Genomic DNA, 18,178 nt, shown 5'->3' on the forward strand with positions numbered 1-18,178 from the left:
TCTTGCTTCCCAGTCTTGACCCTGTAGGTTAACAAGTTTAACATCAGAGCATCTTCTGCTCCCTAGCCCCCAAGTTCACAGGTAGCCCGTTCATTCAGATCAAAGCCCATTCCCAGGGGGCCTGTTCCAGGTCTCCTCCTCTTCTCCCCCAGACCCCCACCCACCCACCCACCCTCAGCTATCCCTCTGAGCTCCTCCCTTTCTCCTTTTCTCCATTTCAAAGCCCTTTGCCTTCCTCTCCCATTCTTTCTTCCTTTCCTCAAGTCTGATAAAGAGATAAAGACCTTATCTCCTAGATAAGCTCAGACTCTAGTTCATCTCCTAAAAGTCTCCTATCCCTGTCCCAGCCCCGATCTGGGGCAGGGGACTCCTCCTACGCTCTTTGCTGGCTTCTTCCCCCTTGTCTTCCTGAATCCAAGCTTGGCACTCTACTCAGGAGTCACCTGGTTGTCCCCCAAACCTCCAGGAACTTATTCTAGCCTCAAGAATCAAATACAAACTCCTATCTTTAGCACTCAAAGCTCTGCCCAATCTGGCTCTAGCTGACTTTACCAGACTTATTCCCACATTCTTCTCTTCTGCAAACTCTCTGCTCAGCCTTTCAGGTTCAGAGGTGAGGCTCAGCTCTGCTTCACCCACCATCCCTCACCACACATCCTGAAACAGTAGTGGCAGCAGTGGTGGTAGTAATACATTTATATTGTCTTTTTAAAGTTCAGTAAAGAGATTGTTGTGCAGTTCTCTCACCTGTTCCGCACAGCTCTGGTCAAGCTTTTCTTCATTTGACAGAGGCCTTGACCACCCACCCGGTGCTGCATTTTGCCCAGATGAAGTGACCCAGGTCAGAGAATCCATCAGAGGTTCAAGTCTTCCTGACTGCTTCCCATGAAAGATTCCATCTTCCATCTCCATGCTCAGATTCTAGGGTCCCCCAGCTTGCAATGTGGGCTTCCTGGTCTCCATCTCTTAGAATCTCTGGCTTCCTTCAATGGGGCAGTCCACTTGAGGTACCCTTACTGTATGGGCTATTTCCTTTCAGAGGCAGCCAGGTCAGTTCACCTTTGCCTTTGAATTCATTATGTACACAGTAGGTCTGATCATCCATTCACCATTCATATTTGGAAGGGAAGCCACGAGAAGGGAACAAAAGCGGGTCATAAATAGTGTAGCACCTGACTCTCTGAGGCACACTCTGGTCAGGATGGCCAGATCTAAGAAGGAGGGGAGCTTGGAGAAGAAACCCACCTGCCTGTGGGGAAGAGAGGAGGCTCAGAGGCCCCAGCTCAGGGTTCAGTAAGAGGGTGAAGGTGTTGTTGCTCCAAGTTTGCTTTCCTTCCTCTGCTTTCTCAGCCAAGAATAACCCTTGGGGTGCTATCATAAGCCAATTAGGAGAACAGGGGAATAGTTTATCTATTAGATCCATGGAAAGGGGAACAGTTTATAAAACCAAAGAAGAGATAAAGAACATTATAAAAGACAAAATGGATAAATTGGAAAGTTTTTCACAAAAAAAACCCAATGCAACTGAAATTAAAAAGAATACAATAAATTGGGAAACAATTTTTACAGTCAGTTTTCTGACAATGGTCTCATTTCTAAAATATATAGAGAACTGAGTCAATTTTATAAGAAAACAAGTCATTCCTCAGTTGATAATGGTCAAAGGATATGGAAAGGCAATTCTCAAATGAAGAAATTAAAGTTATCTATAGTCATATGAAAAATCATTCTAAATCATTTTTGATTAGAGAAATGCAAATTAAAACAACTCTGAGGTACCACCTCATGCTTATCAGATAGACCAATATGACTAAAAAAGGAAAATGGTCAATGTTGGAGGGAATGGGATACTAATGCATTTGTTGATGGACTTGTAAACTGATCCAGCCTTTCTGGGAAGCAATTTGGAACTACACCAAAGGACAATGGAAATGTGCATATCCTTTGATCCAGTAATACCACTAAAAAGATAAAAGCCAGGGCAGCTAGGTGGCACAGTGGATAGAGCACTGGCCCTGGAGTCAGGAGTACCTGAGTTCAGATCCAGCCTCAGACACTTAATAATGACCTAGCTGTGTGGCCTTGGGCAAGTCACTTAACCCCATTGCCTTACAAAAACTTAAAAAAAAAGATAAAAACCCCACATGTACAAAAATATTCATAGCAGCTCTTTTTATGGTGGCAAAGAATTGGAAATAGAAGGAATGCCCATATGTTTGTCCTTCATTTTTGAAGAACACCATGACATCAGGGAGGTGGTGCCATGATAGTCAAATGAATTGGATTTGAGTGAGGGGGGCTTGTGCTAAGTGACCAGCCTCACTTTCTCCTCCAGAGTCATCTGGGTCCAGTGACCAGATAGGATCAGGATGACTGGAGATGAATGACCCCGGATGGGAGGCAGTTAGTGTTGTGACTTGCCCAAGGTCACACAGTTATTAAATATCAAGTGTCTGAGGTTGGATTCGAATTCCCATCCTTCTGATTCCAAGGTCGGTGCTCTATCCACTATCTAGTTGCCTGGGATGCCCATAAATTAGGGAATGGCTGCTCAAACTGTGGTATATGAATGTTCTTTAAGAAATCATGAAGGAGGGGCAGCTAGGTGGTGTAGTGGATAAAGCACTGGCTCTGGAGTCAGGAGTACCTGGGTTCAAATCCAGTCTCAGACACTTAGTAATGACCTAGCTGTGTGGCCTTGGGCAAGCCATTTAACCCCATTTGCCTTGCAAAAAAATCCTAAAAAACAAAGAGAAAGAAATCATGAGGGATGGGACTTCAAAATAACTTGGAAAGACTCATGAACTGATGTTGAGTGAAATGAGGAGCCAGAATATTATACACACTCACAATAACATGGGGTGATGATCAGTTGTGATGGACTTGTTCACTTCAGCAGCACAATAATCAAAGACAATTCTAAAAGACTTGTGATGGAGAATACCATCCATATCCAGAAAAGGAATTGGTGCTGGGGGGGGGGGGGGTTAAATGCAGACCAAAGCTTGCTAGCTTCAATTTTTCAAAGTTGCCTTATATATTATGTTAGTTTTTTCTTTCTGATTTTTTTCTTCTGTTTGGATTTGATTCTTCTTTCACATTAGCATAATTATACATGTAGAGCCTACAGTAGATTGGGTGGGAGTAGGGAAGAGAGGGAGAAAAACGTAAAACTCAAAAACCTTGAGGAAAAAAAGATGACTGGTGAAAACTAACCATTACATGTTGGGGGAAAACAAGTAAAAAATAACTGAAAAAAAATGACCTTTGTCCTGGAATTGCCTGGATAGGGTTCTGCTCCTAAGGTAAATGAGGAGGAGGGAGTTCCAGGCTTTGGTCCCTGGACTGCCCAACCCCTGGTGGTCCTGAGTGAGTTCCAGGCACCCAGGTCCTGGACTGCTGAGCCTACTGCCAGGAGACCAGAGAGGTCCTGAAGAGCTCCCTCAGGATGCCTGGGGAAAGGCAAGATGGGTCCTAATCTTCAAAGAAAGACAGGCCAGGGAGCAGGTCCTGTCTTCAGGCCGATGATTCTAAACTCCCACAACACTCTGGGATTCCTGGCAAAATTCACCAGTCTTTGGGTAGTAACTATGATAGTGATTGATATTAGGATTCTCATTTTACATTTAAGGAAACTGAGGCAGACAGAGAGGAAATAATTTTTAGGACTCCATAGCCAATATCTGAGGTCAGATTTGAACTCAGTTCTTCCTATTGCAGATCTGTCATGCTATCCACTGCCCCAGCTGTGTGTCTGTTGTTAAAAGGGTGACTGAGGGAGGGAAGCAGGACTCTAAGGTGATGCCAAGCAAAGCTTTTAAGCCAGACTCACTTGATTTCCTTTTCGACAGGATTACTAAACAACTTTGTGGGAGCATTGGAAGGGTTGGTGCAGATATTTGCAAATTATTTGACAAAGTTTCTCATGTTATTCTTATAGAAAAGATGGGGAACTAGAGAGAAAGATACTGATCAATCAATGGTACAACTGGGCAGATTCACACCTGGCTGGAGTACTGGCTCCCCAAGGCCAGTTATTAATAGTTGGACATTAGGTGGCCTTGGGTGAAGTGTCCCAGGAATCGGACCAGAGCTCTATGCTTAATTAGTTATTTAAAAAATAAAGCCTTGTCTGTCAGGCTTACCATAATGAACCCTAGAGGTCCTGGTGGACTGGGTCCCCAAAGGCAGCAGTTGACTTCTGCCCGCACTGGTCTAGGGGCAAACCTGAGCCCCTGACAATATGGCCTTTGTTGATTATCAGCCATGCCATCCAGGCTTGAGTTTTTAGATATGTGACTTTACTGAGATAGGAGAGCAACAAGAGTTGGCTGGCACTCTTTCCCTCACTCTCAAACTCCTGGAGAAATTGTGAATTTAGACAACTTTTATAATTCTTGGAAGGCATCTGTCTCTTCATGGTATCTTTTTTTCTTTTTTTTAGGTTTTTTTTTTTTGCAAGGCAAATGGGGGTTAAGTGGCTTGCCCAAGGCCACACAGCTAGGTAATTATTAAATGTCTGAGATGAGATTTGAACCCAGGTCTGACTCCAAGGCCGGTGCTTTATCCACTACACCACCTAGCTGCCCCCTCTTCATGGTATCTTCATGATGTTCCCCATGGTTGTAACTTTTTGTTGGATTTAGAGGAGTGGGTTGGTGATTTTTTTTTTTATCATTTAGAGACAGCCTTTTCCTGGGATGTCTTGGGCCATGGCTGCTCCTAGGACAGACAGGTTGTTGGTGCAGTTGGAGTCATCAGGACGACAGGAGTTTGAATCCAGCATCAGACCTTGACACTTACTAGCTGTGTGACCTTGGGCAAGTCACTCACCATGACTGCCTCACATCCAGGACCATCTCCAGTTGTCCTGATCTATATCTGGCCACTGGACCCAGCTGGCTCTGGAGGAGAAAGTGAGACTGGGGACTTAGCACAGGCCCCCCTCACTCCAATCCAATTCATGTGCTTGTCCTGGCCTCGCCTCCCTAATGTCATGGTCTTCCTCGAGAATGAAGGACAAACATCCTCATCAAACATCCTCCTCCTCCTCACTCAGATGGGAGGTCCTGATCTTTGACTTTTGCTGAATCCACCAATTTATCCTCTAGTCAATGGAAAGGTAGATTCTCCCTCTGGACTCCTCTCTCTCTCTCTCTCTCTCTCTCTCTCTCTCTCTCTCTCTCTCTCTCTCTCTCTCTCTCTCTCTCCTCACCTTCCTGGTTTTGTAAGGAGCTCTTGGAGGGGGATGACACCAATCAGCTGTAGCCAGTGGTTGTTTCCTGGCCTTGCAATGAATCGCGACTCAGACTTGGGAATGCAGGTTTTGGAAAGAAAATGGAGATTTATTAAAAGAAGTTACAACATGTAAGAAAAATGATAGAAAAGTTAAGAAGAGTATAGAGAGTAGACCATGCGGGTTGCTGATTGAACTGGTCAGGCTTCTGACCAGGGCTTCCACAGGAGACTGGGAGGTAGAAGAGAGGGAGCCCTGTCCTGGACCTCCTTAAATTCTCCCTCAGAGTCCATGGGAGGGGTGGTGACCTGGGAGTGATCCAAGTCCCACATTGGAGATTTTGCTTCTTGGGGAGGGGTCTCTTTTTGGGTGGTCTTGGCCCTGGCCACCCCACCAGAAGACAATGCCATCCACGTCAGGTTGAAGGTCAGGCCCTCAGCTGTGGCCTAAATGAGATGATAAAGGGAGAAGGAAGATTCCCTTAACAAGGAAAAGCCCAGATTTACAGAGTTGGTCTCCAACTGATCTCAGCTGCATCACAGCAATCCTTGGCTCTTTGTCTTCCCTCCTGGGATCTTCTTCTCTGACAGTTAGATGGGTCAGATGTGTGCCCACTTCTAACCAGTTCCCAGGTTCTGTTTCCTGGGTATTGTCATGAGATCTTAGCCAGTGACCAAAAGGACATCACACCTCTTTGTTGAAATCTGGTTTGTCTTTGGGGTTGGCATGTTGGCAGAAGGGCATTTCTATCCAACCATAAAACCTGAGGTGAAAGATTCATGAAACTTTCTGGGAAGAATTGCCAGATAACAGATTGAGGACTGAGAAGATCCTGTCCTAGGTCCTCTGCTCTTCTCTCTCTGGTCTACTTCATGTGATGACCTCACACAAAGTAGTTCCAACTGATTTAATGACCATCTATCCCTTTGCTGTTTCTTGATTCTTAAATTTGCCCCGATCGATCATTCTGCCGACTTCCAGTCTCAAACCTGCAACTGCCTTTCAGTCATGTCTAAGTGAGTGTCCAGCCGACCTGTCCAACACTCCTTAGCTTTCCTCCAAACCCTCTTATCTCTGACCTTCCTCACCGTCCCAGCCCAGGAGGCAGCCTGGATTCCTCATTTTCGCTCCCCATATCCAAGCTATGCCAACCTTCTCAGCCCACCTGGCCTGCACCCTCTCTAGTCTTCCCCAAAATGGAGTGCTCAGGACTGAATCCCAGGGTGGTCTGGCTAGGTCAGAAGGCAGCTGCCAGACAGCAGCCCATTGGGGCACCACTTCCGACTGCTGGATCACAGTGACCTTGCACTCCCATCCACCCTTGAAGCTGTGTTCTGTGGTCGGGCAGGCTTCTGACCCTTGGGAAGTGAAGAATTCCCATCCCTAGAAGAAGCTTTTACACTTTTTAAAAGACATTTTCTTAGGAGATTTCATCATTAGACTTCACCCAGCGGCCTGGCTGTCCAGAGAGCTAATTGCTAAGCATTGATTGAGTGCCTGCTGTTTAAGATATATAAGGTGTATAGAAGTATAGTAGAATAAGATGTATGAGGCTAAGGTAAAAAGTCAGTCCCTTCTCTCAGGGAGCTCCCAGCCTGAGGGGGGCCTTCTACTTTTTTTAACTAACATCTCTCCTCTTTGCCCCCTCTTCTCTTCTGACTCCGCCTCCACCCTGGTTCAGACCCTCATCGCCTCACACCTCTACTCATATAATATCCTGCTGGCCTACCTCCCTCCTTGGTCTCTTCCCCCACTCCTGTCCAACCACCACCCAGTCACTGAAATGCAGGTCTGACCTGGTCATACCCCTACTCAATACACTCCAGTGTCTCCCTGTCACCTGGGGGAGTGGTAGCAATACCAACCTAGCCCATTCCTACTTTCCAGGCTTCTCCCCCTTCCCTTAGCCCACATCCTCTTCCCTCTCCTCCTCTTCCCAGGGCCTCCCCTCTGTTTAGCCTGTCCTGGGCTTCCGTGGTCCAGATGTTTGCTTGTGCCCCCCCCCCCCCTTAGACTGTAAGCTCCTGGAGGATAGAGACATAGAGACAGACTTGTGCCTCTCTTGGTCTCTCTTGAGCTTCTCACTGGCCTTGTACCCAGTAGGCACTTAATACTTAGGGAATGATTAGTTGATGGTGATTTAACTCCAGCTTGTTCAGGCCCTGGATTTGTTTGTACCTAGTTATCTGTATCTGGGAGCTCCTTGAGAGAAGGGATTAACATTTGCTAACCTTAGCCTTATATGCTTAAATTACCAAGCATGCAGTAGGCACTCAATCAGTGCTTAACAATTGCTCTCCGGATAACTAGGCCGCTGGAGGAAGCTGAATAAGATGAAATTGCCTGAGAAAAAAGTCTAAAAAAAAGTGTAAAAGTTTCTCCTAGGGATGGAGACCCTTCTTGGCAGACCACAGAACAAGACTCCAAGGGCTGATGGGAATGCAAGGTCACTGTGAGTCAGCGGGGTAAGGGAAGTGGCCCCCCCAAAGGGCTGGTGTGTCCGGCAGCTGCCTTCTGACCTGGCCAGATCACCCCTGGAGGTTTGGGGCCAGGACTGAGCACCCCACTTTGGGGAGGCTGGAGAGAGCGCAGGCCAGGGCAGACTGAGAACGCTGGGGGCCTTGTCCCTATCTGGAGAAGAGCAGCGATTGAGGCTCCTGAAGGGCCCTATGGTTGGTTCTGATGGCCACCAAAGGCAGGACCAGGAGCAATGTGGGAGAGGAGCCAAGGGCCTCCAGGTCCAGGTGAGGAACCCAGCCTAACTCGGGGGAGGTGAGCAGGCCCTGGAGAGGGGGTGCTCTCGAGGTGGGGGGCATTCTACAGGAGGAAGTCAAGTCAGCAAGCATGGGTTGCTCCCCAAGGCTGGGATGGAGTATTAAAGGAAGCAGGAAGTCAGGCCCTGCCCGCAAGGAGCTGACTTTCTAATGGGGGAGGAAGAAAGGTGGGCTCCAGTGGGTGTGGTAGAGGTCGGAAGAGTCCAGTGACTTGGAGACTCCTCGGGCCCTTCCCAGGAAGCATGGAGACCTATTCCTCGTCCTGGGGGGAGAGAAAAGAATTTCAGCCCTGGGGGGCACCGTGACCGGGAGGGGGAGGCGGTTACAGCGTGGGGGAAGGGAGCGAGTCACGGGGAAGAGCTGGAACTGGGGCTGGGAGGGCGCCCCCCAACAGCCGCCCATCTCCTTCCCTCCCCCCAGCCCCCAGCCCCACCCCCACCTGGCTCTGCCATCTAGGCAGGGAGGGGCCTCAGGTGATAACGGGGTGGGGTGGAGGAAAGACAAAGAGACAATGGAGAAGGAGGGAGCGGAGAGAGCGAGGGGGGGCCCAGGCTCGGGCGGGGTGGGGGGCGAGGAGACAAAGGCGGGAGGCCGGCTGCGGGCTCGGCTCCGTCTCGGCCCCCCGGGCCCCCGCCCCCCAACTCTGCTCTCGGACCTTTGGGACTAGTCTGGGGAGGAGGAGGAGGAGGGACGGGGGAGGGGAGGGGAGGGGGCTGGAGGCGAACAAAAGGAGCCGGTGAACTTCCTGGAGAGAGGGAGCGCGAGAGGCTGAGAGGAGAGAGTGGGCAGAGCGGGCAGAGCGGGCAGAGCGGAGCCGGGCGCGGCCGGGCGCGGAGGGCGGCTGGGCCGGGGGCCACTATGACGGCGGCGGCGGCGGCCTCGGCGGCGGGGCGCTCCTGAGGAGACCCTCCAGTAAGCAGGGCCTGCAGAACCTGCTGAGGTAGGAGGGGGAGCCCCTCCCCTGTCGGACCTGTCTGACACTCGGGGACCCTCAGCCGAGAAACAGTCCGGATCGCTTTGGCGGGGGGGGGGGGGGGGGGGGGCTGCAGCTCTCCTAGTCTCTGCTCTCCTGGGGGGGGGGGGGTGTTGGGGAGGGGGGTGTCTGCGGCTCCCCGTCTCCACCCACACCCTCACTTGCCTCCACCTGGGGCCTCCCTGCTGGCCGGGGGGCAGCCCAAGGGGTTATAACAGGTGGGGTGTGAGTCCATGCTTGGGGGGCACAGCGGGAAAGAGAAGGGGGCTGGTCAGCCTTCGCTGCCACTTCATTCCTGCCTGCGGAGGAAGGGGGGACTCCCTGGGACTGGCCCCGTGGGGACTTCAGCCCTGAGCCCCCAACCCAGCAGTCCTCTCTAGAAGCTCTTGGGAAGACAGAGGCCACCCCTGGTCTAGTTTCTCAAGGCTCCCTAAACCCCTTTACTAGATGGGCAGCCTGAGGAGCCAAGAAGAGAGGAAACTTGGTGATAAATAGAGACAGGAGTGTCTGAGGGCTCTCAGATACTAGAAAGTCCTGGGTCTGAGACTCAACATCCGGTCCCAGCACTAACCTGAAGAGCACTTTTGGCAAGGCTCCCTGCCTTCGGGGCTCAGTTTGTCTGTCTGTAAAATGAAGGCTTGGGCCCGAGGTCCTGACAGCTAAAATATTCATGACTCTGTTAACTCTCCACTCATCCACCTGGGAGCTGGCGAAGTGGGCTGGGCTGGAGCCTCAGAGGTGGGGGGCAACCCCCAAGGGAGACTTGGCCCGAAGCCCTGGGACCCTCCAGTCTTATTTTAGGGAAGTCCATCTTTGGGTCCTGGGCCAAAGCTGGAAGAGAGCACCCAGAAAAATCCCCCCCCAACAGTTGTTCCTTGGAAGGTTGGGGAGTGACTGTGCCCATCTGCGGTTTTGCCCAGGCTGCCAGGATGGAGATTGGCCTAGAGCTGCTCCTGCACATAAAGATAAAGAAGCAGCAAATGCACAGAAACCCACTGGGATGGGCCAAGTTACACAGGAAACCCCGGGGCTCCCCCTCCCCCTTCCCTTCTGCATTTTTTAGAAATGATATCTGGATCCAGCCTTCCAGTGTGCTGGTCAGCATGTTGGGCTGGCTTCCCAGTTAAAGGGACGTGGGCTGGGTCCCTAGCTAGGAAAAGCCCCCTTTTCTCCAAGGGGTTTTCTCCCGCCTCTCTCCTCTCCCTCTCCTCTTCAAGATCCTTCCTTCTCCTTCCTCTCTGGAAAACCTGCCCTGAGGGCTCAGTCCAGCCTCTTCCCTTTCTCTGTCATTCCTGGCTGAGCTCATTGCTCCCTAGGGTTTGATTATCTTTGTTAGGCAGATGGCTCCCTAATCTACATATTCTGCCCTTCTGTTTTTCCTGATCCAGGTTCTACCCCCTACCCCCCCCCCCCCCATGTACCCTCAGCTGCTCTAGTCTCTGGGGAGACCCAAAGGGGCTGATGCCCAGTTGGTCTTGGCACAGACATTGGCATTTCCTTCTCCAGTTCATTTTACCAGAAAAGAAACTGAGGCAAACAGGTTGAAGGCCTTGCCCAGGGAACTAGGAGGTGTCTGAGGCTGTATTTGAACTCACATCTTCCTGATCCACTACACCCCCTAGCTGCCCCAGTCACTGTCATTTAGATAGTTGGAGTCTCCTTCCAACCTTTTCAAGTAGGTATGAGAAGTCTTGCTATTGGCCAGCTTCATGCGCACTCCAGCCCGAGTAGGAGCTTCATAAATCCCTTTTCCTTTTCCCATTGAGGCAATGTCTTTGCCTTGGAGCCCACAGATAGGAGGTGGAGAAGGAAGGTTCAGGGCAATGCGCTCCCAGCTCCCAAGGTCCACTGCTGTCAGTCTCCTCCAAACATCCCTTGTCTTGTGGAAGGCCCCAGGACTGACCTCCTGGTCAGCAAGACAGCTTCACATTTAATCGGTACCTACTGTATACAAAGCATGGTCAATAGGAGCATCACTGCCACGAGAACACATGTCCACTCCCCCACCTACTGTAACTCCCCACTGCCTCCAGGGAGACGGGCAGCAGACATTCACTCAGGTGGGTGCCATAGGGCTAGCAGGGCATCCCTCAGTCTGACCACCACCATGTCCTACCTCAGTCCTACCTTGAAGTTAAGACTCCAGCCTGGGTCCCACCCTCAACTACCCTTGTGAATTTGGGTTAAGTCGCTTACAGTCCCTGTGCCTCAGTTTCCTCACTAATTAAACAAGGGGGTTGGAATAGCCTTAGAAGTCTCTGAACCCGGCAGTTCCTTTTTCCTGCTCCCATGCCTTCGTCTAGGCAGTCCCCGATGCTTGGGCACCTTCCTTCCATGCCCTTGCCTCAGCTTTGTCCGAGGTACATCAGCCTCTTGCAGTCTCCTGGCTCCCTCCATTGTTTCCCTCATGTTGGAAGTGGAGAAAAAAAGTGGAGGAGAGCCTGGGGACTCAGTCCTGGCTAGTGGTGAGACCCCGGGATCCCTAGCAAGCCCAGGACAGATTTCCCTTGATGGGAGCCCACTCAGTGTGTGTCTCCAGGGTCTTTACTGGGGTAGTGTAGACAGTGCTTCCCCCATGCTTTGGTGAATTGGATTGAACTTGACCAAGCAGTTCCACTAGGGAGCCCAGACCCTTGTCAGGATGTCCACAGTGATCAGCATCAATGCCCTTTTGGACAAGAGCACAGGGAGCTCTGAGGGGCACCAAGACATCATGCATTCATCCCCAGAGACTCCTAGACAGGCAGATAGCAGATGCCTTGGAGTGCTCTGCTATAGCAGCCCCTTCATTTTACAGTAGAAGAAACTGAGTCCCAGAGAGGGGGAGGGCCTTGCCCAACGTCCCCTGGATGGTGAGCAGAGAGGACAGGGTGGAGGCCAGGCTCCCCATGGAGTGATTTTGTCACACCCATTGTCTGCCTTCCTTCTCTTTGGTCCTGGAAATAAGGAGCCACTGAATTTATTAAATAAGGAGTGACATGACCAGGCCCGGGCTTCAGGAAAATTGCTTTAGTACTTGAATGAAGGATGGCTGGGAGTGAGGAGAGATTGGAGGCAAGCTCCTCCCCCCCAAACAGCTCTTGTACAGTCCAGGTGTGAAGTGATGAGGGTCCAATCAGGATGTCGGCAAGGTTGGGAGAGAAGGGGGTGAGTTCCAGAGATGCCGCAGGGGCCACGTGGACCAGAGATGACATAGGGTGAAATGGACCAAAGAGGTGAAATAGACCAAAGAGGTGAAATAGACCAAAGAGGTGAAATAGACCAAAGAGATGAAATAGACCAAAGAGGTGAAATAGACCAAAGAGGTGAAATAGACCAAAGAGGTGAAATAGAGCAAAGAGGTGAAATAGACCAGAGATACTGAAGAGGTGAAATAGACCAAAGAGGTGAAATAGACCAAAGAGATGAAATAGACCAGAGATATTGAAGAGGTGAAAGAGACCAGAGATAATGAAGAGGTGAAATAGACCAGAGTGATGAAATAGACCAAAGAGGTGAAATAGACCAGAGATACTGAAGAGGTGAAATAGACCAAAGAGATGAAAGAGACCAGAGATACTGAAGAGGTGAAATAGACCAGAGTGATGAAATAGACCAAAGAGGTGAAATAGACCAGAGATACTGAAGAGGTGAAATAGACCAAAGAGGTGAAATAGACCAAAGAGGTGAAATAGACCAAAGAGGTGAAATAGACCTAAGAGGTGAAATAGACCAAAGAGATGAAATAGACCAAAGAGGTGAAATAGACCAAAGAGGTGAAATAGACCAAAGAGGTGAAATAGACCAAAGAGATGAAATAGACCAAAGAGATGAAATAGACCAGAGATACTGAAGAGGTGAAATAGACCAAAGAGGTGAAATAGACCAAAGAGGTGAAATAGACCAAAGAGGTGAAATAGACCAAAGAGATGAAATAGACCAAAGAGGTGAAATAGACCAAAGAGATGAAATAGACCAAAGAGGTGAAATAGACCAAAGAGATGAAATAGACCAAAGAGATGAAATAGACCAGAGATACTGAAGAGGTGAAATAGACCAAAGAGGTGAAATAGACCAAAGAGATGAAATAGACCAGAGATACTGAAGAGGTGAAATAGACCAAAGAGGTGAAATAGACCAAAGAGATGAAATAGACCAAAGAGGTGAAATAGACCAAAGAGGTGAAATAGACCAAAGAGATGAAATAGACCAGAGATACTGAAGAGGTGAAATAGACCAAAGAGGTGAAATAGACCAAAGAGATGAAATAGACCAAAGAGGTGAAATAGACCAAAGAGGTGAAATAGACCAAAGAGATGAAATAGACCAAAGAGGTGAAATAGACCAAAGAGATGAAATAGACCAAAGAGGTGAAATAGACCAAAGAGATGAAATAGACCAAAGAGGTGAAATAGACCAAAGAGGTGAAATAGACCAAAGAGATGAAATAGACCAGAGATACTGAAGAGGTGAAATAGACCAGAGTGATGAAATAGACCAAAGAGGTGAAATAGACCAAAGAGATGAAATAGACCAAAGAGGTGAAATAGATCAAAGAGATGAAATAGACCAGAGAGGTGAAATAGACCAGAGAGGTGAAATAGACCAGAGATACCAAAGAGATGAAATCGACCAAAGAGGTGAAATCGACCAAAGAGGTGAAATAGACCAAAGAGATGAAATAGACCAGAGAGATGAAATAGACCAAAGAGGTGAAATAGACCTAAGAGGTGAAATAGACCAAAGAGATGAAATAGACCAAAGAGGTGAAATAGACCAGAGAGGTGAAATAGACCAGAGATACTGAGGAGGTGAAATAGACCAGAGTGATGAAATAGACCAGAGGTGAAATAGACCAAAGAGATGAAATAGACCAAAGAGGTGAAATAGACCAAAGAGATGAAATAGACCAAAGAGGTGAAATAGACCAAAGAGGTGAAATAGACCAAAGAGATGAAATAGACCAAAGAGGTGAAATAGACCAGAGAGGTGAAATAGACCAGAGATACTGAAGAGGTGAAATAGACCAGAGTGATGAAATAGACCAGAGGTGAAATAGACCAAAGAGATGAAATAGACCAAAGAGGTGAAATAGACCAAAGAGATGAAATAGACCAAAGAGGTGAAATAGACCAAAGAGGTGAAATAGACCAAAGAGGTGAAATAGACCAAAGAGGTGAAATAGACCAGAGAGGTGAAATAGACCAGAGATACTGAAGAGGTGAAATAGACCAGAGTGATGAAATAGACCAGAGGTGAAATAGACCAAAGAGATGAAATAGACCAAAGAGGTGAAATAGACCAAAGAGATGAAATAGACCAAAGAGGTGAAATAGACCAAAGAGGTGAAATAGACCAAAGAGATGAAATCGACCAAAGAGGTGAAATCGACCAAAGAGGTGAAATAGACCAGAGAGGTGAAATAGACCAAAGAGATGAAATAGACCAAAGAGGTGAAATAGACCAAAGAGGTGAAATAGACCAAAGAGGTGAAATAGACCAAAGAGGTGAAATAGACCAAAGAGATGAAATAGACCAGAGATACTGAAGAGGTGAAATAGACCAAAGAGATGAAATAGACCAAAGAGGTGAAATAGACCAAAGAGGTGAAATAGACCAAAGAGATGAAATAGACCAGAGATACTGAAGAGGTGAAATAGACCAAAGAGGTGAAATAGACCAGAGATACTGAAGAGGTGAAATAGACCAAAGAGGTGAAATAGACCAAAGAGATGAAATAGACCAGAGATACTGAAGAGGTGAAATAGACCAAAGAGATGAAATAGACCAAAGAGGTGAAATAGACCAGAGATACTGAAGAGGTGAAATAGACCAAAGAGGTGAAATAGACCAAAGAGATGAAATAGACCAGAGATATTGAAGAGGTGAAAGAGACCAGAGATAATGAAGAGGTGAAATAGACCAGAGTGATGAAATAGACCAAAGAGGTGAAATAGACCAGAGATACTGAAGAGGTGAAATAGACCAAAGAGGTGAAATAGACCAAAGAGGTGAAATAGACCTAAGAGGTGAAATAGACCAAAGAGATGAAATAGACCAGAGATACTGAAGAGGTGAAATAGACCAGAGTGATGAAATAGACCAGAGGTGAAATAGACCAGAGATACTGAAGAGGTGAAATAGACCAAAGAGGTGAAATAGACCAAAGAGATGAAATAGACCAAAGAGGTGAAATAGACCAGAGAGGTGAAATAGACCAGAGATACTGAAGAGGTGAAATAGACCAGAGTGATGAAATAGACCAGAGGTGAAATAGACCAAAGAGATGAAATAGACCAAAGAGGTGAAATAGACCAAAGAGATGAAATAGACCAAAGAGATGAAAGAGACCAAAGAGGTGAAATAGACCAGAGTGATGAAATAGACCAAAGAGGTGAAATAGACCAAAGAGATGAAATAGACCAAAGAGGTGAAATAGACCAGAGAGGTGAAATAGACCAGAGAGGTGAAATAGACCAGAGATACCAAAGAGATGAAATCGACCAAAGAGGTGAAATAGACCAAAGATACTGAAGAGGTGAAATAGACCAGAGTGATGAAATAGACCAGAGGTGAAATAGACCAAAGATACTGTAGAGGTGAAACTGACCAGAGATGATGCAAGGTGAAATGGACCAGAGCCACAGAGTGGGACTGACAGGCCTGGGGTCACCTTGAACCTGAGGTTAGAGAGTGAAGAGCCCAGGGCGGAAGTGGGCCCAGGAGAAGGCAATATCTCTATGGTATCCCCCATCTCTGGGAATGTTTTAAGAGGAGAATTAATGATTTCCATTCTGTTGGTGTGAAGTTTCCAATGTCTGTTGGGTATCTGGTGGACTTCTGAAGGAAGCTGGGGATGTGAAATTGGAGCTTGACAGAGAGATTGGGGCAGGAATGGTGGAGCTAAGAGTCATCCGTATAGAATAGGTGCTAATTAAATCCATGGGAATCGGGATGAGATCACCCAATGAGGGTGGTATAGAGGGAGAAGGTGCAGGACAGGGCCCTGTGGTCCAAGGACGTGATCTGAGGAGGATCCAGAAAGACACAGAAGAAACAATCTAGGAGGAAGGAGAACCAGGAAAAGAAAGGAGTGGAGTGGGGGTGGGGTGTCCTGAAACAGAGAGAAGAGTATCCAGGAGTAGAGTGTCAGAGACAGCAGAGGTCAAGGGAAACAAGGATTGAGAGAAGTCCACTGGATCTTCAATTAAGAGACCAAATTCAACAAGAGTTTAAATACTGAGATGACAGAGTACCTACTTCTGTGCTGGAGCTCCCATGGGAGAGACTGGAGCAGGAGGAAACCCAGGTCCTTGGCCTGGATGGTTGCCCCATGCAAGGGAGATGCCACTCACAAGACCACTTGCCTGATCTAGTACCATCTGTCCAATGAGGGCACTAGATGGGTCAGTTTCATGGACTCTGAACCCCAGGAGTGCTATGAAGCTCCAGGATCCTCAAGTCTAGGTCTCTTCCACTATTCCAAGCAATAAGAGCTCTAGTCTGGCTGCCAGAAACCTGTATACTAACTCGGCTCTGCCATTACAAGGCAAGCTGATGCATGGAATGCTGAGTCTGGAGTCCTAAAGACCTGAGTTCAAATCTAGCCTCACATGCTTCTTAACTGAAGGGACCCCCTGGGCAAGACACTTGTCCTGTGGCAGTGGCCTCAACCATAAAATATCTACCTCTAAGAGTTATTATGAGGACCAAATGGATAATCATTGTAAAGTGATTGACACCATACTTTCCTTTCTTCTTTTCTTTCCCTTTCCTCCTTCCTTTCTTCTTTCCCTTCTTTTTTTTTTTTTTTTTTTTTTTTTGGTTTTTGCAAGGCAATGGGGTTAAGCAACTCACCCAAGGTCACACAGCAAGGTAATCAAGTGTCTGAGGCTGGATTTGAACTCAGGTCTTCCTGTCTCCAGGTCCGTTATTCTATCCACTATGCCACCTAGCCGCCTCCCCCCGCCCTTTCCTTACCTTCCTTCTCTCCTTCCTCAGATTTCCATCTATAAAATGGAATCTAATTTCCCTTTCTACCTTCCTAGGTTAGTTATGAGAATCACAAATGTCTGCCCAGGGCCTAATGCTTGAGTGAGAAGTCCTAATTCTCATAATCCTGCATGTGATTTGCCCTCTGCCCTCTCCCACTCCGCAATGCCAGGGGAGGGACTGGGCACTTTCTGGATTTCTTTGCTTCCCTTCTTCTCAGTCCTGGATGCTAAGATGTAGGGGCAGCCAAAGTTTTTATTTGACTGATCACAAGGGGTCTGCAAGGTATCCAGGACTTCCTGGTACCGGCAACTGATCATCCCACCCAGGACAGGGTTACTATAAAGTACCTTTTATAGGCCAAAGACCAAGCCAGGTATTGGAGGAACAGAAAAACCATCCTTACCCTCAAGAGGCTTAGGGTGGGGAGAGGATAGCACACAAACAGAGCCCTGGATCTTTGTCCAACGTAAAACATAACAAGCCATAGGTGCAAAGGGAGGAACCTACAGAGCTGGAGTTGCTTGAAGGGAGATTCCCCCATTGCCCAGAGCCATGCCCAGAGTAAACTGGAACTGTCAGAAAGCCTCTCATGAAGTGGGACCTTGGGGTTTGGGCCCCCAGAGAGAAGGAGTCATAGTTCGGGTAAGGGTTTAGTTAGAGCAGGGAAAGTTGCAGAGGTGGAGGAGGACTGAAAGGAGAGAGGGAGGGAAGGAAAGGAGGAGGGAGGAAGGAAAAAAGGGAAGGAAAGCTTTCAGCTCCAGACATTCTTTAGTTGTGTGACCCTGGGCAAGTCACTTTGCCTGAGGAAGGCAATTTAAAAGTATCATAAAAATGCAGGTTTTTATTCCCTGTGGATAAAGGTCTGATCTCCTCCGTTTCCTCCACAGAGTAACCTAATATAATAATGATAGCTAACATTTATAGTATCCATAATCTGCTAGACAGGCTTGACAAATAGTTCGCAATCCTTTTGCCAGTCCTCAGAGCTTGGTCATATTATGATATCTATTTTGCAAATGAGGAAACCAAGGCTGGGGAAAGAGGAAGTGACATGCCCAGGTCACCCAGCTATTAAGGGTCTTAATCTGGATTTGAACTCAGGTCTTCCTCACTCCAGGTCCAGCATTCTGTCCACTGTATCACCAAGCTGCCTAGTGAGTCTGGAAAAGTGCTCAATAAAAACAATCTAATTGGGTGGAGTTTTTGGAAAATCCAGAGAAG

At 47.9% G+C, this 18,178-nt stretch overlaps 1 protein-coding gene across 2 annotated transcripts in view; it reads left to right on the forward strand.

The window, feature by feature from the left end:
• Nucleotides 1-18,178, forward strand: part of LSP1 (lymphocyte specific protein 1) — a 62,832-nt gene that overhangs the window by 14,405 nt on the left and 30,249 nt on the right. The window contains exon 1 of one of the 2 annotated variants that reach the window (XM_074230792.1): nucleotides 7,748-7,980. The exons of the other annotated variant lie outside the window; for it this stretch is intronic. Coding sequence (XP_074086893.1) covers nucleotides 7,919-7,980 — 62 coding nt within the window. The 5' untranslated portion in view covers nucleotides 7,748-7,918. Of the gene's footprint in view, nucleotides 1-7,747; nucleotides 7,981-18,178 lie in introns of those variants that run through there. 2 annotated transcript variants of the gene reach the window in all.

Source organism: Macrotis lagotis, chromosome 3 (assembly GCF_037893015.1).
Source record: "Macrotis lagotis isolate mMagLag1 chromosome 3, bilby.v1.9.chrom.fasta, whole genome shotgun sequence".
NCBI lineage: Eukaryota > Metazoa > Chordata > Mammalia > Peramelemorphia > Peramelidae > Macrotis > Macrotis lagotis.